Consider the following 26,027-nt stretch of genomic DNA (forward strand, 5'->3'; position numbering starts at 1 on the left):
TGAAAACAAAGGCAGTGGTCCATAAAATGGAGGACCAAAACTATTGAAAGGAGACAGCATCTTGCTTTGATAGCTCATAGCTCAGTATAACTCCAAAGATAGTGAGAGGCCGGATATGCAAGAAACAGATGTCGATGGATTTTGTTTCAATAGTAGCACAAGGATGACACCCCAAGCAGTAAACAGGCAGCTTCCTTAATTCACATCTAAGTAATTTGAAAATAACAATTTACTCCATGCGTAGCTCTTACCAGCTTGTGTGTTAGCCAAACTTGTCTCAACCAGAAAAAAGATGCAATATAGAGAAACAAACATCCAATGGTGTGCATTAGGTGGAATGAGCACTAGCAATATAAAAAGTGTCATCAAGAAATTGAGGAGAAAAGCATGTAGGCCCTTTACTTGGAATCCTTTTTTAAGCTAAAATATTGTAGCTTTAGAAAAATAAACAACATGAAAATGGGTTCAGAACCCTTTCTCATGTTTTATTTGGCTTGACATCCAGCTTTAGAAATAAAAAATTCTAGTGCAATTGCGACTTAGTATTGATCTTGCCAATAAAATCAGCATTCCCCTCACCAGATTATGAACTTAAAACACAAATAATTAACTTTAGGAACTATGAGCCATATGAGCGACAAAATATCACAAGAAATAGTCAACTTACTTGATCTTAATCATATGTACATTACTAAATTGATAACTGATAACCCAGGAATACAAAATCTATGGCTGGGAAAAATGAAGACCGTAGTACCTTCTTTGAAAAATTTTAAGATAAAAATCTGAGACTTCAATCTATCCACTTGGCTATCCCTGTATGAAAAATCAATTGAAACAACATATAAATATATGTACTGGAAGGATAGACTATAGAGTATTGTAAACTCGCAACAATTCAGAAACAGCTAAGAGATAGAATAGCAATTTCAAGAAATGATAATTAAGGTCTAATAAAACAACAAAAAGTTAGGAGAGAATACCTATATGCTAGTGGGATGTATGGAACCCAATCCATTTTCATTTTCTTCATGGGAAGTATTTCCTCGGCCTCCTTTTGAACCAAATTAATACCGATCTTATCGGAAGGCGGGAAAGGAGACACAATCTGTCAAATAGAGGTAAATGAAACATTGCATGAGATACAAAACATATATTAGCTGGAACACTTTTTTATGTGATCCTACACTACTACATATTTATTGAATGAGTGGAACAAGTAAAACCAGTGTATGTTAAAAGAAAACATTTATCAGCTACGGTTATTGTCTATATGACTGTCCAGCAGAGTAGCACACAAGCTTCTTGTGCTCACAAGAGTTATTGTGCAATAGGAAGTTCTACGATTAATGCTCTTAAATGTCTACAGTTCCAAGTTAGAAATGGTACTGAAGTGATCCTGCAGATAAGTCATTTTGCAAGCTTCTACTTCAGCTTGCTTAAGCTATAGAGATCTAATGTCAAAACAAACAAGAAAACAGACATTGGAATTTTGAAGAAAAACTATATTCCAGTCTATATAAGTAAACAGGCCAATACTTATCAGTAAATTCCACCTCCCTCTTTTTTCATTTTAGGTCTTATAAATGCATTTATGAGTATGCTAATACTTACAAGCTACATAATGACGATTAAATCATCTCCAGACTTATAAGTTTATTCATAAACATATATCAAGTTGCCTTATTTATTTCCCTATTCAACAATTTATTTCCATATTCATTATCAAAAATCATTTGAGTTGTTCTTTAATGCCAAAATAGAAACACATAATACTATTTTAAGCGCATCTTTACTATTATAAGTTTACCCGTTTGTATTAGAAATTATAAGCGTTTCACTAATAATTCCGCAATGATCAAGTAATACCAGTCCCATCACAATTTCCGAAAGTCTATTATAAGCAACAAAAGAGAAAACCGCAAACATCAATTGTCCTATGAAACACTCACATAATTCCAAAACAAGGAGTTAACTCAATGATGTCCATAAAAAGAATGTTTGCAAAGGGAACTTACTGCCACCACCACAGGGATGCATATTACTTTATTTTCACCGTTCACAGGTACCCATTAAGCTGAAAAACAGAAATAGGAGACCATTAGTATGATATAATAATGAAGGTATTTACGATAGATAGATATCGATGTGCATATTAAAAATGCATATAGATAAGTTGAGACAAAACCTAAGTAGATCCGGAAAGACATGAAAACTTACGCCTCGATAACTGAAAAGATAAACTTTGTTGCCATGAAGCACTCCATTCTCTTCAAAGGCATCCTGAACGAAATATGTTTTTATTAGCGTTAAGAAAATTGTTGTTGTGCAGTTATTAAGGCAAAATAAATAATAGAAACTAATCCAAATATATATATATATATATATATAAATTCCTTATATATATATATATATAAGGAATTTTCATACTCACTTCTAAATTTGAAAAGTTCCAATTGAACGGATAGACCATATCAAACTAATCCCACTGCATTAAAATTACATAATAAAAAGTTTTTTGCTGTAATAATAAATAAACAAATGAAAAATTGAACAAAACAAAAGTGAACCTCAATTCCAACAGGGAAAACAGCTCTCCATAAATCTTCCTGCAAAATGAAAACCGAGGATTCGATTAGATGAATTTCAATATAAAAACGTGGGTATTTGTGAATCTGAAACGTCTCACATTTCCAAGAGAAACACTAAAAACCCTAATTACAGTCAATAAAATTGAATATTAAAGAAAATTATTATACCATGTTACGTTTCTCTTGGAAGAATTCGTCGGGAGTAGTAGGAGCCTTAACACGCTTACGTCTACTTGAACCAGCTTGTTCTTCTGGTGGATCTTGTTCAGCCACCTTAACCTTCTTCTTATTATTATTCTCTACCAATACTACTACTTCTTCTGCTGCTGCTTTCCTTTTTGCCCCCCTTGCTTTCCTCAATATTATTCTTTTGTTTTCAAATCGACTCAAGATACAAACTCTATTTATTTATAGAAGGCGGCTTCTTCGCTCCGTGAAAACAACGCAACCTTCAAATAATAATAATAATAATAATAATTTGAAATTTGGAAAAACTAAAATTCAATCGAAATGGCAAGAGCGATAGAAATGGGGTTTGAAGATATGAGAAGGAGAGGAGAGGATGTGGTTAGATGATTTGTTTTGATCAAAGAGAGTAGAGAGAGAGTGGGGTTATCTTTTCTAAATCTGATGGCGAATTGGGTGGAGGGTTTCACTCTTTCAGAGAGTTGAGATCGAGAAGAAACCCGATGTCTTTCGAGTTTGACGCTTGTGCCATAACACGTGCGCTTATTTCAATTTTTTATTAGCTAACATTTCACGCCTATATGCCGTCACTCATTTTTTCTAGAATTTTCTTTAAAAAATAAAATAATCTTTTGATTTATTGTGACGCTTAAAACCAAATACTGACGCCTAATTGCCGTCACAAATTTTCTGACGCCATTTTGGCGTCACAAAACCTCAAAAGCCTCTGTCACAAAAATGCAGTTATGGTGTAGTGAATAATATATATTATACTGGCTCATATTAGATAATAGTTCAAGACCTGGATAGAAAGGTGTTTGACAATTCATACACCACCCCATCTTTCGCGCACGTCGGTTCCGAGCAAAAATACTACGACCATTACCTATTCGAGATAGGTGAGATTTACACCAAATGATGAGCTGGAGTTCACGAGGAAGAGAATTGGAAAAGGGAAGAGAAGGAAGGATGGGAAATTTTTGGTACCCATTGTTTACCAGAAGGCACGTTTGCTCGATTATCAGAAGACATTTATACTCAGTTCTGAAATAGAGATTTTGTTGACTTAGGTTCCGGCGCTTGCAACCACACACTCTAGGAGATTTGAGAGAAGAAAATATAAGAGGGCCCGACTACCATAATGGCGTACTTTCCTTATTTTAAACACCTAGAAGGAAGTACACCAACGAATCTTTTAGCCTTGGTAGACTGGATCTTTGAGAAGAGTCTTTTCGACATCGGGAGAGCGCAACTCATGATAATATTTAAGGCGTTGGCCATTTACTTGAAATTCCCTGTCATCATTTAAATTTTTCAAAGATATAGCCCCATAAAGGGTGACAGCAGAGACAGTGAAAGGACCAGACCATCTAGTCTTTAATTTTCCTGGAAAAATGTATAATCTCGAGTTGTACAACAAAATTTTTTGACCAATTTTGAAATCTTTTTTTAATATGTGCTTGTCATGCACTCTTTTCATGTTGGCTTTATAGGATTTCGAAAGATCATAGGCATCACTCCAAATCTCCTCAAGCTCATTTAACTGCAATTTTCGCTTCTCGCCTGCCGTATTGGGATTATAATTAAGGCTTTTGATGGCCCATAGAGCACGATGCTCAAGTTCAACCGGCAGATGACAAGGTTTTCCAAAAATGAGGCGGTAAGGAGACATGCCTATAGGTATCTTTAAAGTCGTTATATATGCCCACAAGGCACCAGTCTTTCCTAGATGGATTAGCTGTTTTCTCTAAAATGGACTTAATTTCTCTATTTGAGACTTTGACTTGTCCACTGGTCTGAGGATATACGGAGTTGCTACTTTGTGAGTGACTCCATATTTCTTTACTAATGATTCAAAAAATTTATTACAAAAATGTTTTCCCCCATCACTAATGATGCCTTTGGGAACACCAAATCGAGAGAAAATATGTTCCTTTACGAACAAAACGATAGTTTTGTGATCATTAGCACGGCATGCCATTGCCTCAATCCATTTTGACACGTAGTCAACAGCTACCAGTATGTAGAGAAAACCCTGAGAATTTGGAAAGGGACCCATGAAATCGATGCCCCACACATCAAATATTTTGACAATTAAAATTGGATTTAAGGGCATCATATTCCGTTGAGTAATGCGTCCTAGATACTAGCAGCGATTGCATGCTTTGCAATGCTCATGTGCATCTTTAAACAGTGTTGGCCAATAAAATCCACATTGTAGAACCTTGGCCGCAGTTTTCTTACCCCTGAAATGACCACCACAAGATTGTTCATGGCAAAAGGATAACACGTCATTGTGTTCCTAGTCGGGAATGCAACGGCGTATCAGTTGGTCAGAACAATACTTGAAGAGGTAGGGATCATCCCAGAAATAAAATTTTACTATGGATAAGAACTTTATCCGGTCCGTACGAGTCCAAGATGAAGGGATTTCCTCGGTAACTAGGTAGTTTACTATATCAGCGTATCAAGGAGATGAAAAAACAGAATATAAGTGTTCATCTGGGAATGAATCACAGATGGGTTCGACATCATTATCGACATCATTGACTAGTCGTGATAAATGGTTTACAACCACATTCTTGCAACCTTTTTTATCTCTAATTTCTAGAGTAAACTCTTACAAGAGGAGTATCCAGCGGATCAACCTCTGTTTGTCATCTTTCTTTGCTAAGAGATAACGAAGCACCGCATGGTCAGTGTAGACTATTGTGGAAGAACCAACTAGGTAAGGACGAAACTTATCCAGGGCATAGACAATTGCGAGAAATTCTTTCTCAATGGTGGTATAATTATGTTGTGCTTCATTAAGAGTTTTACTAGCGTAGTAAATGACAATTGGTTTGTTCTATCGGCGTTGCCCTAGGGCAGCTTCAATAGCGTAGTCACTCGCGTCACACATTAATTCAAAAGGTTTAGAGCAATCAGGGGGTTGAATTATCAGAACTGTAGTTAGGGCGGACTTTAAGGTCTCAAAAGTTTGTTTGCAATCGAAAGTGAAGTCAAATACGACATCTTTAAGCACGAGATTTGTTAAAGGTCGAGCAACCTTTGAGAAATCTTGAATAAATCTCTTATAGAATCCTGCGGGTGTCCTAGAAATGCACGTATGTCGCAAACTGATTTTGGTATAGGAATTGAAGCAATTTTTTCAATCGTAGCTTTGTCGACTTCGATTCCATCCTTTGAAACGATATGACCTAGAACTATTCCTTTTATAACCATAAAATGACATTTTTCCCAATTAAGAACAAGATTTTTCTCTTTACAACATACTAAAACCTTTCCAAGATTTGATAGACAGCTATCGAAAGAATTACCATATATTAAGAAATCGTCCATGGACACTTCCATAAAGCGTTCAACCATACCACTGAAAATGTGAAGTATACAACGTTGGAATATATTAGGTGCATTGCAAAGGCCAAAAGGCATTCGTTTATATGCAAATGTACCAAAAGGACAGGTGAATGTTGTTTTTTCTTAATCAGCAGGATCTATGATTATTTGAAAATATCATGAATAACCATCAAGAAAACAGTAAAATGCATGACCCGCTAACCGTTCAAGCATCTGGTCAATGAAGGGAAGTGGGAAATAATCTTTACGAGTGACCGCATTAAGTTTGTGATAGTCAATGCATATTTGCCACCTCAATGGAATACGAGCGGAGATACATTCATCTTTATCATTTCGCATAACTGTAATGTCAGACTTCTTGGGAACAACGTGCACTGGACTCACCCAAACACTATCTGAGATAGGGTAAATAATACCGGCATCGAGTAACCTTAAAATTTCTTCGCGTACTACATCCTTCATGGTGGGATTCAGATGACGTTGCGGCTCACGTGACGTCTTGGCATTTTCTTCAAGATGTATGCGATGGGTGCACACTTTAGGGTCAATGCCTTTAATGTCATCAAGAGACCATCCAATAGCAGAATGGTGTCTTTGGATGACCTTAATTAAACGTGATTCCTGATCGGCAGTCAATTGTGATGATATGATAATTGGGTGACTACCATCTAGATCTAGATGTACGTATTTTAAGTCCGAAGGAATAGACTTTAAGTTAGGGGTGGGAGGAGTGGGTATTAAAGATTCTTGAGGAATATCGTCTTCCATAGAGAAAATAGATTGTTGCTCATCCAAGTTGCTTGATAGGATGGTAGTATGGTCAATTAGTGGTATTAACTCTAAGAACTTGTTTACATTCTTTGAATAAGCATCCACATCAAATTCAGAATCACCACATGAAAAGAATTGGTGTATTTCATCCTCAGGAAAAGAATTTGTGAAATATTCCTGCACAAGGGTGTCAACCAGGTTAACCTCCCCATCAATGTCATTCTTTGGAATTTGTTTCATCAACTTGAACACATTAACCTGGACTGAAAGATTTTCGAAGGACATAGTCATAGAACCGTCCCTACAATTTATGAGGGCATTAGCAGTTGCTAGGAACGGACACCCTAATATGATAGGAATGGAGTCACAGGCAACTTCTGTATCCAGAATGACAAAATCGACTGGATAGAAAAAGTCTTGGACTTTTACAAGTACGTTTTCCACAATGCCTTTTGGATACTTAATGGAACGATCGGCTAATTGTAGAGTCATCGTGGTAGGTTTAAGCTCATGAAGGCCTAGTTGTTTGAATAAGTAATAAGGAAGTAAGTTCACACTCGCTCCTAGGTTTAGTAATGCAGTAGCTGTATATTTGTCACCTAATGTGCATAGAACTGTTGGTCTACTAGGGTCCTTGTATTTGACTATACCATTGTATTCGGTTATTGATGAAAAATGTTCGGTAAGGAATGCTTGTTGAGGAACATTTGTTCTCCTTTTTGTAGTGCACATATCTTTCAGAAATTTTGCATGTTTTGGCAATTGTTTTAGGGCATCGAGAAAGGGTAAGTTGATTGTCAAATTCTTAAGAGTTTTTTTAATTTCATCAAAATTTTTATCAGGTTTATTCTTTGCCAAACGGGCAGGAAATGGTGCCTTAGGGCGGAATTTGGCATAAGGATTCGTTCGTTTGTTTCCCAATTCTTGAGTTGGTGACTTTGATGAACTCGGTGTTTCCACTGTTGGTTCATTATCGGGAGCAAATTCATTGGAATCTTCATTTACTTTTGTTTGATCATCCGGCATATGGATTTAATTGTCAACGGTTTTGCCCAAACGAAGAGTAGTTATTGCATTCACCTCACCTTGGTTTGGAGCATTTGTACTAGGTGCATTTGTGACTTCACAGGCAGTGTTCCCGGCTTAGGGTTTGGAACTGCTTGGCCGGGAAACACGCCTTTTTGACTCTTTTCTTGTGCTAATTGTTGTAGTGATTGTTGGATAGACGTTAGGATTTGGGATTGATGGTTTATGTAAGCGAAGAAAGTCTCGTTTGTCCTATCGGTAGCGAGAGGCATAGGTTGTGCAACAGGGACGAGTTCACAATTATTGCTTAGAAGTGGTTGATTATAGCTAGAATTTGGATTGGCTGGAACAAGGCAGCGGTTGTTTTGATAGTTAGCATTAGAATTACTTTGAAATTGATTTTGACTTTGTTGGTACTACTGATTATTTCCTTGGCGGTATGGAATAAAGTTGTTGGGTGGTCGAACAGGTGGATTAGCAAAACCTGGAGGAACCATCTGTTGTGTAGGCGGGCGCCAAGCGAAATTTGGATGTTGTCACCAAGGTGCATTAGGAATGTTGAATGCACATGCCTTTTCTGATGGTTGAGAAGGGGAGGCATATAACAAAGGACAATAAGTATCAGGATGGTCAGGACTGAGACAAAAAACACACGGGGATGTGTTAACGTTCATGATCTGTTTTGGGAGTTGATCGTTTACTTGAACTGCAAGGGCATCTACTTTTTTAGTGAGGGATTCTATCAAATTTTTTAATTCAGGATCGGGTTTTACCTAAAAAATAGACGTAGCTTTTGTAATAGTATCCTTAGATGACCTAGAAGAATCAGTGTTACCCACCCCAATGTGTACCTTTTTCACTTGTTTTCCAAGAAAAGTATATGCTTCAGTAGCTCCTTTGTCCATGAAGCAACCACCATTCATTATATCAAGAGTTTCTTTTTGATGATCAGAAAGTCCATTAAAGAATGAGCGAACAAGGACAGCTTTGTCTAGTTGGTGATGAGGACATTCTAAAAGAAGATCAGTAAAGCGACTCCATGCTTCCGTAAAAGATTCATGAGGATTTTGGCGAAAGAATTGAATTTTCTGAAGCATTTCAGTAGTTTTCTTCTGAGTATAAAATTAAAGCATGAAAGCTTGAACAAGTTTATTCTATGTGTCTATGGATTGTGGTTGTTGTCCTGCTAGCCAAATTGACGCTTTATCCGCTAAAGTGAATGGAAACAGCCGCAGCAAGAGTTGTTCCTTAGAGACGGCTGGATGGTGAAATGTTGTGGCCACTTGATGAAGCCTACTAAGATGATTGTACGGTTTTTCATGATCCAAACCATGATACACAGGTAATAAACTAAAAATGTTTGGCGAAATTTGAAAATCACCAACAATATCCTCGAGTTTGATGCAGGAAGAAGGTCCTTCCTATAAAGCTGTATAGAAGTCTGAAAGGGGCATCTCAGCTGGTGGATTTTTGTCAGCCATAATGAATGACGGAAATGGTGACAAGGAATCTTGTTGATTTGGATTAATAAATGAAGAACTTTGTGGAGGTGAGAACTTACGCAAATGCTTATCGTATTTTCTCCTATGATAAGTATGTTCAAATTCTTTAGTAGAACCAGACCTTAATCTCATGCAAGCATAAAATTAGATCTAATTGACAGAAAGAAATTATTATTACTTGAATTTTATGATTATCTTCAAGCATTAGAGTTGAACAACGTAGGCCTAAGCTGCTGCTAACGTAGCAGTGAAGCTAAGAATACGTGTGCATAAAGTAACAACTAGGTCACAAGAGAGATATGAGGGAGGCTTTCCGTGCAAGCACGGTTCTAATTAAGTAAACTCAATCTTTCAAGTTTCCTAGGCACCGTTGGAATATGATTAAGATTTATGGAATTAAAATTTATGCAAAGTCCATTTTTTTTTTAAATTAAAATTTATGCAAGGGAGAAAGTATAATCATGCAAATACGACCTACTTATACATTACTAGATACAGTAGCATGTGAAGATACTCTACTCATACGTATAGCAATACGAATAGGCAAGGTTGTATCATCAATAAATACTTCGATACGTACATGCAAATACACATCAGTAATATGTATATATAGGCAAATAGGTAGATATATATTACATATTTGTACATTTACACTAACAGGCAAATTATAATCACTCATACGTATCTAGTTACAGTAGCATGCGAAGATATTATACGTATGTAGATATATACGACTAGGCAAAGACGTAAACTAAATATACAACGTATTATACATAAACTAAAATACGACTCTTGTTTTGTATAATAATTCAATTTCGTCAATACTCATTGAGATTGCGATTCTCATATAGAGAGCAGCTTCACCCCGGAGGGTTTAGAAACAACTTACCCAACTTAGATTTTAACCCTCGTTGGAATGTTCTCCTTTTTTATGGCAAAATCGACTTATTAAACAAGACAATTTTCTAAAATAATGATTTTGGAGGGGAAAACAGTGGATTTTGACCTCAGTGGTGACAACGTGCGCACCGTCGAGATCTTTCCGAATTGAGCTCACACGCGTGATTCAGAGAACTGTAGCCAAAGTTATGGCCAAAATACCAAAACACACCCTAATTACTATGTATAACTCAAAAGTTAAATATGCCAACATGCAATTATATTCCATCCATATTTATATATATGCTAAACATGCAACTTATATATATATATATATATATATATATATATAACCATGCAAAACAGTACCATGGACATGTACATATACATTTAGATGCAATTCATAGTCACTTAATCGTATATAGATATTCACAGACGTATTCACATGATTCATGCATATTTTTAACCTAATACGCAAATAATAGTCCATGCTACGACATAACTGAATACATGTGAATCATACAATAGTCTATTAAAATTTGAAACCTGTTAGCGTCCCACAAGTCCGTCAAATAAAAGAAACGTGCACAGCAGGCCAAATTTTTCACAGTAAGCTTAGTGTTTGTTATAGCCTAGTTTCCAGGTCCTAGCATATGGAACATGTAAGTGCAACCAAAAGTAGTATGCGGATCAGTAGCAAAACGCGGGAGATTTCAAAAAAAAAAAAAAAAAAAAAAAAACACAAGAAAAAGAAATAAATGTAAGGATGAGAGTGGGGGGTTTCCCCTTGGAGCAATTCCAGTTTGCAAGCACAAGTCCTTGGGTCTTTAGAACGGCAGTGGCGCCATTTGATCTCTACACTTCTACGGTCTAAAGATACGAATAACTCGATTCCGTTCGGTGTAGACTTCAATGTCCTTACTCACATGATCATGCATATAGTTTAAGTAAGGGTTTCGTTCCACCTAAAGTTTAGGACAACATACAAATTTCTAATGCTCTAAGTTAGGAAACATAGTAAGTAAGTTTCTTTTTATACTTTATGGTTGGTTATACTAAAACTATTTAGTTTTCTTCTAGATTCTTTAAAGTTACGTAACATGCACACTAAAAACAAAGTAAAAATCGATTTATAGAAAGGTGTGGAGAGTTAGTTCTCCTCATGTGAAAACAACCTCTATTGTTTGACTTTAGTTTATTGCATCTTACATTCTTTTAGAATTCATAGACAAATCCTAATCAGATTGTATTTTTGATCCCTAACAACACAACTTATCTCTAAGATTATATTGCTAGCATGAGAAACCAAGGAAATGACCTATCTCTAAGTCATCAACTTAATTCTTAACTAGAATCTACACCACTACCATTTTGGGGTAGGATATAAAGTCTAGTTTGTTTTTCATAAACAACTACTAGAAAATCAGTACAAAAAGGGGTTCCTTACATGAGCATCATTAACCTCCACAAAAGGAGGGTTCTAGCTCATAATCCTAGGATTAAATTAAAACTACAAGTAAGATAAGTAAAAAAAAAGAGAGAGAGAGAGAGAGAAAGAAATAAGATATAACAACCTATTTTTACCTAAGGAAGGAGTTTATTACAAGAACTAGAAAGTGTTTTCCACCATTAAAATGTGACAAGCTTTTACCAAAAAAACTAAGAACTAAAAACTAAAAAATAAAGACAAGGAGTGTAAAAGGAAAATAAAAGTGAAGGAAGTAAATGCTAGGTCCTCCCAAAATCAGCCCCGCTTTACATAAGAGAGTCTTTTTCTCTTTTCCCACATGAAACACTCCCCACTCATTTACTTTCCTCTTATCCAAAACTAACCCCCATTTGACACCTCTCCTTTTTTAGATAATCATCACCTAAATCTAACCACTTCATTAATTTCATGCAAGGTGTCAAATTTGCACCAATTATTTGCACCTTTGTCTTGACTTTCATGATGACTCATCAAATCTTGCGGGCTTGCCTAGTGGGTCCATGTGCAGTGTCCAGTGGCGGTCCGGTCTTTTGGCATTTTTACAACTTCCCGCCTATGCATAAAGTTTGTCGCACTGATCGTCTGGGCAGCTCACTTGTCGCAGTCGGAGTCCTAGTTCAAGAGATATGAGCTTCGACAGTTTGATGCTTCTTGCACGTAATCTCGTTTTTACTAGATTCTGTACTGTTTGAGTCTTTGGGCTTTAGTCCGGATTTGTTGGGCTTCACATGGGCTTGATCGGAAAGCTTATGTATACTCCCTATTTCGTGCTTATATGCTGGCTTTATCATCATTTGTACGTTAGTTGCTCAAACCTACAAAAGCACGAAAATGCGATTATTTCATGATTATTAAACACAAAATTAATCGGAATGTTATGTCTCTACGGGGTTTTATAGTACAGTTTTGGGTGCTTACCAGACATCATGGGACCATTCATCCCGCAAAAAAGCACTGGTTTTCGGTTCATCTTGGCCGCAACTGATTACTTCATTAAGTGGGTCAAAGCAATCCCCTTAGCTCATGTCAAAGAGTCACATGTCAAAAACTTCATCTGGACACACATCATTACCAAATTTGGCTTGCCACACACACTGGTAATGGACAATGGTTCCCAGTTCAAGGGAAAAATAGTCAAGGAGTTTTTGGCAAAGTGGAAGATCGTTCATGCATTTCTCACTCCCCAGTACGCCCAAAGCAATGGCCAAGCGGGAGCTAGCAATAAAACAATCTTGGAAAACTTGAAGAAAAAGATTGAAAAGAATAAGAGCCAATGGCCAAATCAACTAGAGAACATTCTATAGGCTCACCGAACTACAACTCGTTCTAGCACAGGCGAGTCACCATTTTCATTATGCTATGGCACGGAAGTCGTTATTCCTACCGAACTGACAGTCACCACGACTCGGTCAGAGCTCGTCGAATCTGGATAGAAGGACTCCGTCCTAGCTCGAGAGGAATGCTGCGACCTAGCAGCCATCAGAGTGGCATCTTACCATCAGACTCTAAAAAAGTCATACAATAAGCGAGTCAATCCTCGATCCTTTCAACCTGGTGACTTAGTTCTGAAAAAGACTCAAGATGACTCTAAGGCCTAAGCTAGCACCAACATGGGAGGGTCCGTACATAGTAGAACGCATCGTCGGCAATGGAGCGTACTGGATCAAGACCCAATAAGGGAAACCATGGCCACGTCCTTGGAACACTTATTTGTTAAAGAAATTTTATCAATAAAAGTGTAATGTGTTGCAATCTATATTTCTATTTACTGCAAATTTATGTATACTTTACTTGTATTTCTTATCACGGCCTACTCTGTTCAAGTTCACCAACATACATGAAACTCACGCTGAAAGAGCCACTCGCGCATGCGAGCCATAAACACTCTCATAAGTTCAAACGATCTCCGCGAGCAACAAGCTTTCTTAAGCTAACACGCTCTTAGCGAGCACCAAGCTTTCTTAAGCGAACACACTCTGAACGAGCACCAAGCTTTCTTAAGCCAACACGCTCTCAGCGAGCACCAAGCTTTCTTAAGCCAACACGCTCTCAGCGAGCACCAAGCTTTCTTAAGCCAATATGCTCTCAGCGAGCACCATGCTTTCTTAAGCTAACATGCTCTCAGCGAGCACCATGCTTTTTTAAGCTAACAGGCTCTCTGCGAGCAACACGCTTTCTTAAGCTACCACGCTCACTCGAGCTACCAGGCTCCATAGCCTATACAGTTCTTACTAGTTGACGACCTACAACTCTAGGATCAACTAAGTGAGAACGCTCTCTATGGGCAGAACGCTCTCTACGAGCAAAATGCTTCCTTAAGCTAATTTTTAGGCTCCTTAGCCCTTACATGCCTTATTTATTGTGGACAAAACAATAGGTACAAGCAGTTAAGCATAAGCAAATGACATGCATTCCATAAACACTCATAATTTGAACTGCCTGAACAAACTCAGGAAACCAGTTCACAAATCCACCGATCTGCTGGGAATACCTAGAAATCTAGATCGGTCTTCTTACAACTTTTGGAAATATCGAACTGCCACTTACGTGGAAACCAGTTCATTATGTAGCAATGTAACCACAAAACAAAGAGAACTGCCCAGACAAGCTTGGTAAACTAGTTCTATAGTTTAATCTCTTGCAAAGAAGGGAACAAGCAAAACATTCAAAGTATTTCACAACTTACATTCAAAAGACAAGTCCAGCAACCATAGTCAAAAACCAGGAACAATGTGTTTATCATCAGCAGGCACAGCGGGAGCAGTACTGGTCAAGGGAGCGTTCCTCGCATCTCTTGGTACGAACACGCATACTCATACCCAGATCCCCACAATCACACGCCTCTTTCAGCTGCAAGTACTTATCTTCCAGCACTGCATATTCGCTGCATGCCCGGTCATATGCGCCTTGCGTGCAATGCCTACTCCATCACAACCACCAGCTTTTCTTGCAAGTTCATCATTGAACTAACCAACACCGACCTCTCATCAGCAACGTCCTGATGCTTCTTCGTCACTGCCTTCAGCTTCTTCTTATCAGCTTCCCACGCAGCTCACATCCTCGATAGCTCTTCCTTGGCCTTTCTCACATCGCTTTCACCATTATCAGTACATTGGACGGTATTCTTTAACTTATCATATCCAGCAATGAACTACAAATAGAACATCACAACAAGGCAACAAGAAACTAGTACAGATAAAGAACTCACCAAACAACATGCCATATCCATGGTCTTCAGAGTCGTCTCCAGGGTTTCATCTTTAAGCTCTACCTTATCACCATCCAACACAATCCCTTCCAGAATACAGGTAGTTATGGGTGCCGAGTGGAAGCTACAGTCAGAACGTTTCACCATACATTTCTTTCCTGTCTTCCCAGTGTAGAAGAACTCGCTCCCCAGATCGCCAGTACGCTGCACAGAGCTTTCACTAGCAGCACGTTGGCCCCGACCCAGGTCGCTACGTTCCTCACTAGCCAAGTTGGCCCCATCCCTACGACTAGGGGACCTGAATACAATACCTCCAGCAGAATGACCTGAAGATTTAGGTCGTTTTCTACTCTTTGAATCAGGAGTAACCACCTTCCGTTTTCCACGATCGCATTGACTATGAGGCTTAAATTCTATATCTTCCATCACAAGGGGAGAGGTTTCCCTCGCCCCCTCATCGTCAGCAGCACTTTCACGTCGCTTGGCCATAGTATATTCTACAAACAACCAAACATTCAACGAACGATCACAAAAACAAAGATTTCTTATTTAAAACGTAACGAAAACAATGAAAGGCACTTACCTTCAGCGAGCGAAGAGCAGAAACAAGTACCTTGGAGAACAACTTGAAGAAGAGGTAGAGCAAATACCCTTGAACTTCTAACAACAGTTCATTTTATGTTCAAGTAACGTTTCTTCCCAAGGCATGTCATAATTACATCGAGATGCCAAACGTCAGGCCACCTGGCAACCATCATTTGGTATCCCCAATTGTTCATATTCCTACACGTGCCACACACGTGCTACGGTCTCCTCTCACTAGAGCGCTCTATAAGGGAGAACGCTTCATAAGAGCAAAATGCTCACTAGACCTCTCACAATTCGAACCCTACAACGCTAGAATTAAGCAGCAGAATGCTTAATCAGGCTCACAGATTAGTTAACCTCACCCACTCTACCAAGGGTCGTAGACACAGCCAGACAATTACAACATTATCAAGAATATCACATTCAAAGCATCACGAAAATTAACAAAGACAAGAAATATGCATTTAATAAAAGCAAAAAAGCGAACTCCAAACCCAGTTCGTCTACTAACTAAGCTGCTGAGTCTACTCAGGAAATCTAACTTGGTTATCCACCATTCATCACTCCACTAGCTCCCCAGAACAATCTGAGAAGCCAGTTTGTTCAGTATTTTACCAACCCGAAAGAAAGGTGAACTGCCTAGGTTACCCCAGGAAACTAGCTCTAATGTATCACAACTTACAAAATCAGTACCATAAAAAACAATTACAATTCCCGACTTCAAGAAAGAACAGACATATTTTCGGTAGACAAGGGGTCCAGCACATCCTCCGTAGCGTTCACATCACCTGCAACAATAGAGAGACCAGTAGCATCCACATCCACAAGCACATCAAAAGCGACCTGTTCAGTTTAAGACCTAACGACCTCCAGACCTGGTGCAGAGAAGATAGGAACATCACATGCATCCCCCAGTACGGGTACCACTGATGTACTGGGAGCCCCACGTTCATGCTCCTTTTTGAAAGCTCTGTACTCTGCCTCTAACTCAAGAAAATCAGCGTCCAGAACGTTGTAAGCTTGGGTAGCCTACTGAGTGATGTCTTTACAGTGTTGGGCGTACCCAGTCACCCTGACAATCTTTGCCTGCGCAGCATCAAGTTTCTCCCTTGTGACATGCATATTTAGCTTTCTTTCTTCCAACTCGGTGCTCATCACCATCGTCGCCAAGCAAGCGTTCTAGTGCTCTTTCTTCAATTCCTCGAGCTCCTTGCGATCAACAACATACGCGTCCTGGACATTTCTCAACTCATCCTTCAGCTAGGTGACGGACTCCTTCTCTGACTTAGCGATCTGAACAATCTCCTTCAGCTTCTGATATCCACTCACAAGCTACACACATAAAAGTACAACAACAATCGATATTTGAGACGCAGATACAAAAGTAATGAACAAGATCTAAAGAGCGTCACTTACTAGGCAGTGAGTCACATCCATTCACGTAAGATTGTCAGCAAGGCCTTCGGAGTCTAGTTCCTTACGGCTGCCATCCAGAGACACATAATCAATCAGATAAGACGCAATCTTACTCGATTTGAAGCTGACATCAGTTCGCTTCACAGTTCGCTGCACCCCCTGGTCGTCCAAGTACACCACTTGGCGCTCCAAATTATCATCAGCCATAACAGACTTCCCACTCACCTTACTCGGGACCTTTAATTTTGCTAATGAGCTGGGCTCTCGGGGCACTGGCAGTGGACCCCAAAGTTCTCCAGATCCAAGATACTCAGGTTGGGCGTAGGCCTCGACCTTGCGCTCCGAGTGGTTTTACCTCCAACTCGCTTACCACCAGCACCACCACCAGCACCAGAGACACCCCCAACAACGAGCTCCGCAACCTTTGAAATCTTAGCAGCCCTAGGCTCAATCACATCAGCTTTTCTCTTCAACGAGATGCTTCGCTCACGAGGCCTGAAGGCGATCTCTTCCAACTCAAGGGGAGAGCTACTAGACCCCCCTCCCCTTTCAAATCGCCTAACCACCCACCAGCCCCCGAGGCTCCAGCACCTCCGACAGGTCGCCTAGGACCAGAACGACTGCGGTTCCTGTCCTCCCTCGTTACCAGATCGCTCTTGTTCTTCTCCATCGCTACTTCACTAGATGATTCACGAACAGTTTGGCCCTGAGCCCTTTCTTTCTGATTCCTCCTCTCCTCCCTAACCACGCGACCTCCTCGTTCCACAAAGAAGTGCACAACCTCAGGAAGTTTCTCCCGTTTCTGAGCCCGAGTTAACTTCGCAAACTTCTCTATCACCTCCCGATTAGTTCACTTCTTTATAACGAGCTCTGCAAAAACAGCACAGAACCATGTCAGTTAACGTATTAATAACTCAAACATCGAAACAACAGGATAATTCACTCCTACCCACCCGAAAAATTGCAAACCCTAGTTTGCAAACTACATCCTCGGGCACAGAAGTTCCCCACTAACAGCAACGACCTCCTCTCCCAAGCCTCATTGCTCACACCATCCAACATGCTAGATTTTCCTGTCACTGTTTGCAAGCTAAAGTTAAAAGCACAAGATCACTTTACTGAGCAATGCTCAATAATGTCAACGACCCCTATGCGGTATTCACCACTCACATTCAGCATATCAAACACATTAAGCAGTCTCCAAGTATTACCCACAAACTGGCAGGGCGCTTTCCAACAGAAGTTCAAAAAGTCACAAGTCAGCTTCGAGAACGGTATCCTCATACTAGCACTCAGCTGCCCCTCGCACACTATTATCCCGTAGTTCGGTGCTGTGTACCTCTCACTAAACACCTTTACGTTTTTTTCCAGTTCGTGTATCTCCAAGTTGCCCCCCTGGATACCATACACTTCCCTTAGATCAACGAAAGCTTTTGTTGCATGTTTATTTACATCCCTAGGAAGCAACCCACTAGAGGACGACCCCTCATCACGACCTGAAGTACTAGCTACAGTAGCAACAGATTCAGATCGTACTTCCTCTTCCACATCCTCACTCTCAACCTCTACTAATTCCTCCCTCTCATCCTCCATTTCCCCACAACTCAACGAAACTTCTCAAATCTATTCAGATCGAGTATCATTCGAATCAGACATCCCCCTTTTCTTAGTGATTACAGACCCTTAAACAAGACAAGCTAAAGATGACCTAACAATGGAACGAAACAAACAAGAACACAAGAAAAATGAGTAGCAACAATGGCGGAAGCACTAACATGAAGAGTTCTAGTCTCTGTGGTTCTGGAAACGAAACAAAAAATGGCTTTTCAAATCTCCAAAATTTGTTTTATACAACCACCCCTCCAGTTCCCAATGCATCATGATTGCAACCTAAGCCCTAGCCCGCACACGTCTACCAAAGACCTGTCTTTTCAAAATTTCAGAAAAAACAGTGACATGTTTCCTCACCAACTGCTCAGATTCTTTCACATGCTAGCCACGTGCTAACTATCACCCCACATCAGTTCATCATACAGCACAAATTGACTTCCATAGCACGGTGGGTATTTCCATTCACGCCAGTTAGCTTCTTCACTCATGCTTAACACGCGTCACCGTTTTCTCTCAGCAAGTCGCTTCAATGAACAGCACGCCCTACTGAAAAGGGGTTGTATAAGGGAGTGATATCCTCATTCAGGAATATCAAGCACGTGTCTAGCATAGCGGAAATACCACACCGACCTCTGACCTCGTTCCCCAAACTGCCATCAGAGCGACCTACATCATTAACTCACACCCACGAGCTACGAGATTGCTCAAGAACAGATCGACTCGCACATCCTCACACAGAGTGTTCTATCTCGTGGCACAACCTATCTTCTAGAAGCAATCATTGCTAAAGCCATACTTACACATTCCGTCACCGCAAATTACGAACCACTGTAACCACTCCCCATCATTACAGAATTCCTACCAACATCATTCCAATACTCCTTCTCAATCTGAACCATACATTTGTGTTTGTCAGTACACGTGTTAGATAGATCTCCACGATCACAAGCTATAAATATCCCCTACATGAACTACACCAGACCTGATTCTTCTCTCCCCCCAGAATCGAGAGATAGATACGTAGGCAGTTTGCTCAACAACGAACTCGATCTTTCCCATTTTCAAACCCATTATTTTCCTCTATCACATTTGTAAGGGATAACTAAAATGCTTCTTTACAGTGTCTTTAAACCATGTATTACCTAGCTGAATGATCAACTTGATCTCTGCTATGCTTACCGATGGATTAAAATTTGTAACTATGTACCTTTGTATGTTTAGGATTAGCGAAAGAGATGTTATTTGAGGTTCATGTTTGGACCAGCTACGATCTGAACAGAGTATATAAGCCAATCTATTGTGTTAGAAGAAAATTTTGTTTTACTGTTGTTGGAAACGTTAGGTTGGGAAGTTTACCATAGGTATAGTCATTAGGGGGCAGTGTCAGCCCTGTGGCCCTACATATACTACATATACTAAAATTTCTTTTGCTTTTTGAGGTAATACTAGAGTGTACTGCAATTTTGTGAGACATTTGTTCTATGATAAAAATAAAAAATTAATAAAAATAAAAAATTAGTCGGTAATATAATCCATTCGATTTGTAATTTTGTGATTGATTGAAGAAAGAGCAAAAATTATTCAGCATTAATCAATTGATTAATAGTGGATGGTTGAATCAGTTTAGGCTTTAATATTACAAATTTTATGGGAGCTGTGAAATGAATAGGTAGTTACAGTCAGTAGGGGGGATGTCTGATGTCTGATGAATAGATTTAATTTTCCAATTAGTTCATATAATTGTGTGTTTTTACTTTTTATAGGAACATTGTTTGATTATCTTTTGCTTTTTAAAAGCCTGTCGTTATCATTAGACATAAGCCAGCTTAAACCTATACATTTTTATCTTATTAAGCTCATCAATTATTTTAGTGTATGGGTTAGGGACTTAGGGGTGCAAGTGGATATCCAAATATTCGAATTCGTATTCGAAAAATTAGATATTATCTAAAAATTTATGATATCATATTCAGATTCGGATAATTTTTTTATGTCCGAACTGGTTTCGGATACTGCCATATCCACATCCATATCCAATCCTATTTAAAAAAATAATATTTATTATATATAATTTATTTATTCATTTTTTATTGTATAAAATCATCAACTAATAATATAAAACTATAATAACAAAATAATAATAATAAATGGCATATATATATATATATATTTATACTAGTTTTTATAGTGGAAAAATGAATTATTCAAAGCAAATAAAATTTTAATTAATATTAATTTTTGGATCGGATATTATATCGATTCGGATAAATTTTTTAATATCTGTCGGATTCGGATTCGGATATTAGTATAAATTTTTGGATTCGTATTCGAATACAAGCATATCTGATTCCAAACCTGTTTGCACCCTAGTATGGGTGACAAATTATCATATCGTGTGTGGACTAAGGTGGTGGGCCCAAAGTTCGACAAAAAGTAAAAAGTTGGGGTCCAAAGCGCTTGTGTGGCTTTTTCTTTAGGGGTAGATGAATTTCACTTTAATTTTTACATAGATATTAGCATTCTAGGCATGCTCGATGAGCGTGAAAGTTATTCTGGTACTCGCGATGCGCCTATTGTTTTTCACACTTATTTTATGTTACCTGTCCGAAACTGAAATCAATCGGGTTAATAAAAAACCCCGATTCCAAAATTCACATTTGAATCCCTGATTTGTTGTTCTAGATGTAAGGAGGTCCCACTAACCATAGTTAGCAATTCAGCAAATTATTTGCGAATTATTCGTTTAATTTGGAAAACGTTTAAAAATGTTGTATTTATCAATGATATAGAATAATTCGTTAATTCGGCAAGAAATTATTAATTCGTGAATTATTCGTATTTTCACTATAAGTTTGCTGAGTATGTTATCAAATTTTATCATATTTTTTTATTTTTAGTTTCGTATTATACTCGAATTACTTACAAACCGAACTTTTGCTGTTTCCATTTTTTTTAATCCGAATTGAAAAAACGAATTCTTATCGAAGCTCGAATTTTATTCGAATATTTTCTATATCGAATTTTTGCTGTATTACGAATTGCTAATTATGCCACTAACCCACTAATTTAGACTAAATATGTTAAATTTGTCGAAATAAAAAAAATAATTTCTTAAAATTTGTCCAGAATTTCTGATGAAATTGTCGAAATTTCGGGTGGAATTGTCGAAATTTTGGATGGCATAGGATGTGGCATGGGTTGTAATAATAGTGTGAAAATTTGTCCGAAATTTCCGATGAAATTTTCAAAATTTCGGATGGCATGGACTGTGCCATAAGTTGTAATAATAGTGTTTGGCGAGGGCAAAATCAGAAAAACGAATAAACAACATATGAAAAAAACACTGTAGGTGGGGTGCGTTCTTTAAAGGAGAGAGATTATCACTGGTTTACTTGTTGATCAATCCCCATAAAGTCATTTCCAAGACTCATGGACTCATTGAATGTTACTTGAGCAATCCATACACTTAGCAGGCTAACAAACTCTATTTCGAGTGTTTTTTTTTTTTTTTTTTTTTTTTTTTTCCAATAACCACTCTATTTCAAGTGTTATTCTCATCATCAAACGTAAAGTGAAATCTCCTAAAGAATTTATTAAACCAACCTTACATGACACTGACTTTGGTCCTTCTTTACAGAGTATATAATGTGGTGTACTTATGCGGTTGATGTAAATCTCATCAATTTTGCTAGCTAAGGGCATCTCCAATGCGGGGTGTAAACCATATAGAGTGGAAATTTTACACCCCAAATGTCAAAAAATTCTTTCCAATAGGGGTGTTATACCGTAGGTAATAGAGTATTAGTTGATAGAGAGGGTGGGGAATTCCCTCTCTCGTTATCAGCTAATAAAAAGCCCGGGCGACACTCGAACAGACGTCTGAGTAAAAACAAATTCGGACGTCACTTGGAGTGTCGTCCCTATCTATTTCTAAAGTCACAATTTAAATTTTTTAAACTTGGACGTCCCACTTTAATTTAAAGAGGGACGTCACTTGAAGTGACGTTCGAGTTTAAAATTGAACTTTTTTACACTTTTCCATTGAGAACAATAGAGAGTGGATATTTATGGACTCTACAATAATTTACAATTGGAGTAGTAAAATCCTAATGGCACCTAGGTGGCGCCTATGTAGAGGTGTAATTTTACACCCCCCATTGGAGATGCCCTTAGGTTAGGCAATAGTTAAAAATTAGTGGGATATATATTATGATCTAGTAGTAAAAGTCTGCATCTAACTCTTAAATTTTAATGTAGACTGTAATCACCATACAATAACAATTTTGTAAGCACACTTAATCCATCGTTTTCTAAGGAGGAGCAGAAGAATAAAGGAGAGACGAAGTGACAAAGAGGTGAGATAGAGGTCTAGTCCACATAGACAATCAACTAAAATTGGTATTGATTAAGCTCCTAGGTGCCTACTTGTGATAATACTGAACTAGGTAACGAATTTATTATGTGAGCTCAAGGCAAGCCTAATCAAAAATAATATCGTTCCAATAAAAGCTCCTATTTCTAATAAAATTATGTGCTTCCACTAAACTTGTAACCCCCAAATAATTATGGATGCTTTTAGAGTTCATCAAATCAATTAGAAAGTTAAAATAAACAGCTTCCCTCGAGAGTTTGCCCCCAAACTTCAGCCCAACACAAGGGCCCCCATCCAGACCATAACTAGTAAGATTTTGTTGGTATGGGTCTGGTCAGTTTGTATTTGGTTAGGCCCAAAATCAATTATAATAATCTTTGAAAATGCTACTGCAATAACTCGAACCCACGTACATTCACCGAAACTAAATACACAACCACTACACCACACAATTGCTTATGTTATAGTTTTCAAAATTTATATATATCAAAAGAAATATAAAATGGTGCAGGAAAAAAAATTATGGGCTTTTTTGTCATGTAAGAACTCGTCTAGGGCCTCCACAATCTCAGAGCCAGTCCTAGTGGGAGGGGGGGGGGGATAATCAATAAACTTTATTAAATTAAAGAGCAATTAATGAACTTTAATTCCTAACATGGGCTAATTTACTACCTTTAATTTTCTAATCTTGCTCACACTATGTTCGAGGTGCAAGAAAACATCTGAGCCACCACTCACATCGTAGGACTAAATCCATCCCAACCGTTGAGTATAAAAGAGTAGCATGGCTTGCTTTGTTATATTGACAACTAAACCCAAACATTAAATAGAAGAGTTAAGTAGTATTAAAAAAAAAAAAAAAAAAAAAAACGGTCAACTCAATTTGAATTTTTTTTTTTGTGTGTATTGGGGAGGGAAGGAGATCCTAATTTCCCATCTAGTGGAGGGAAATCCTAATTGGCTCATCTAGTGGGGGGTAATACTAGTTAACCCTAAATAGAATATTTTAGATCAAAGTACTACTACAAAATAGATTCTTCTAGCTATAAACCCACACATCAAATATATTATATATTTATTTTTTCCGGTAGAAGCATGTCATATATTGTAGCATCAAAGGTACAGTGCTACTCTCTAAAAGATGTCCAGGCAGCAGGCTCACATCAAGCTAGCCTTTTGAAGGCCCACTTAGCTAGGTCGTGGGCTTCAAAATTTGAACCTCTGCTAATCCAGTTAAAATTATAAAAGGTAAAGGGCTGACATAAGCCTATAATCATGCACCTAATAACATCTAATCTCCAGTTCAGAGATTCTAAGTTATAGGAGAGCTGTAAATTCTATACAACCTGCTTACAGTCTCCTTAAAAAAGGAACGATGTTTTTCCTATGGTCCTTGCTAGCTTTGCTGCCACTTCCATGGCCACCATGTCAACCTCCTTAGCATTCCCAGCATCAAAACTTCTAGTAGCTGCACCCACCAAATTGCCTTCCTCATCCTAAGCCAAGGCACCAACAGCTGCAGCTCTTGTATTCCTGCAATAAGCAACATCAAACCTAAATACCAAAATGTTTTCCTCAATCAAAGGGAAGAGAGATTTGTAATCTACAGTATGACATAAATCAGAGGGCTCTGAGTTAGTTGTGGTCACTCCCTGAGTATCAGTAAAAGCTTGGCTATATCTACTCCTCTTAGCATAAGCCCTTCACAACAGCCCATCCCTATTGAGTGTTTTACCCTCAAACTTGGCTTTGTTCCTTATATCCCATATCTCTTGTAGGAGAATGATTGCAAGCATCCCCTTTTCAGCAAGACCAGGATCATTGGCCTTAGTCCACTCTAGAAATTCATCCAACCGATCCCTGATAGTCAGAGCTGCTCTCTCTTCCACTCTTGCTCCCAACTCAGAGGCAAACCATACCATCTTTATCCATTCACATTGGAAAAATAAATGGTTTGGGTCCTCTAGTTCAGTCCAACAAGGAGGATAAGTGAAGTCCCCCTTAAGATTGTGTCTGTTCAGCACTTCCCCTGTGGGAAGGATTCCCATATACAGTTTCCATATGAAAAGTTGCATGATGGCTGACAACTTTGTTCTCCAGAGAGTTAGGACACTCTTTGTATTAAAGGAGGATGTGCCTCCTTGCCAGTTAGAGTTATTCAAGAAGTGGTAGGCAGACTTTACAGAGAGTTTACCATTCTTGGTATCCCCCCATCTGGCTGAGTCACTTGCCAGAGTGGAGGGTCTGGTCACCACTTGCTTAATGAGGGTGGCTATTTCAGGTGGGAACAACCTGTCAACCTTCTGGTTATCCCACCCAGAATCATCCCCTAACATCAATTCTCTCACCTTTAGACTCTCAAGGTCTGGTCTGCCAGGTAACATCTCTTCCAGTTTAGTTAGGGCATCATTTATGAGGATCCAAAGTTATTTCATGACATTGACCTTGTCCCCCTTGCCAATGCTCCAAACAACCCCTGGTAGGATGTCCCTGGCAATCCTATGAACTCCCTTCCATAACCAAGAGGCCCAAGGTGGGGGTTCAGCTTTAACATCAAACCAATAGTTCCCATAAATAGCAAGGAAAGTTTTAGCCCATATAGAAGTCCCATCTGTTAGAGCTTTCCAGGCCAGCTTTGTAAGCATGGCTTTGTCCATATACCCAGCTTTTCTCAGCCCTAGGCCTCCCAAGGCCTTAGGTTTGCAGATACTATCCCCCCCTGTGGTGTGGATATTTTTGCTATCTTCCTACCCATGCCACCAAAAATTCCTACAAGCTTTATCAATCTTCTTGCAAGTAGATTGAGGGAGCTTGTAGGTGGCCATGGCAAAGAGAGGTGTAGCCTGAGCTACAGCTTGAATGAGGGTAGTCCTTCCAGCTTGAGATAGGACTTTTGCCCTCCACCCCTTAATCTTATTATGTACTTTGTCCACCAGGAAGTTAAAGTCTTCTTTCTTCTTTTGGGAGAGAACAATAGGGACCCCCAAGTATTTATCCTTTATATCAAAGACTCTTATCTTCCAGAATC

At 38.6% G+C, this 26,027-nt stretch overlaps 1 protein-coding gene and 2 long non-coding RNA genes across 4 annotated transcripts; all 3 read right to left on the minus strand.

Annotated features, from left to right (window-relative positions):
* Window positions 1-116: 116 nt before the first annotated feature.
* Window positions 117-2,083, minus strand: LOC147493649 (uncharacterized). Of its 2 annotated transcripts, XR_015199362.1 has the most exons (4): window positions 2,019-2,083; window positions 984-1,108; window positions 668-816; window positions 117-344 (listed from the first exon to the last, which is right to left on the minus strand). It is a non-coding gene; the product is annotated as an uncharacterized LOC147493649 (long non-coding RNA). The 2 variants fall into 2 exon arrangements; XR_015199361.1 differs by lacking the exon at window positions 117-344 and having other exon boundaries at window positions 578-816.
* Window positions 2,084-2,228: 145 nt separating this feature from the next.
* On the minus strand, window positions 2,229-3,528 carry LOC147493650 (uncharacterized). The gene is made up of 4 exons (XR_015199750.1): window positions 2,760-3,528; window positions 2,571-2,609; window positions 2,435-2,488; window positions 2,229-2,283 (listed from the first exon to the last, which is right to left on the minus strand). It is a non-coding gene; the product is annotated as an uncharacterized LOC147493650 (long non-coding RNA).
* Window positions 3,529-24,702: 21,174 nt separating this feature from the next.
* Window positions 24,703-25,383, minus strand: LOC147493651 (uncharacterized). The gene has a single exon (XM_086567894.1). The coding sequence runs from the start codon at window positions 25,381-25,383 to the stop codon at window positions 24,703-24,705; it is 681 nt and encodes a 226-aa protein (XP_086424020.1).
* Between the last annotated feature and the right edge of the window lie 644 nt (window positions 25,384-26,027).

The sequence above is a fragment of the Coptis chinensis genome, chromosome 6 (assembly GCF_015680905.1).
Source record: "Coptis chinensis isolate HL-2020 chromosome 6, ASM1568090v1, whole genome shotgun sequence".
In the NCBI taxonomy this organism is placed as follows: Eukaryota; Viridiplantae; Streptophyta; class Magnoliopsida; order Ranunculales; family Ranunculaceae; genus Coptis; species Coptis chinensis.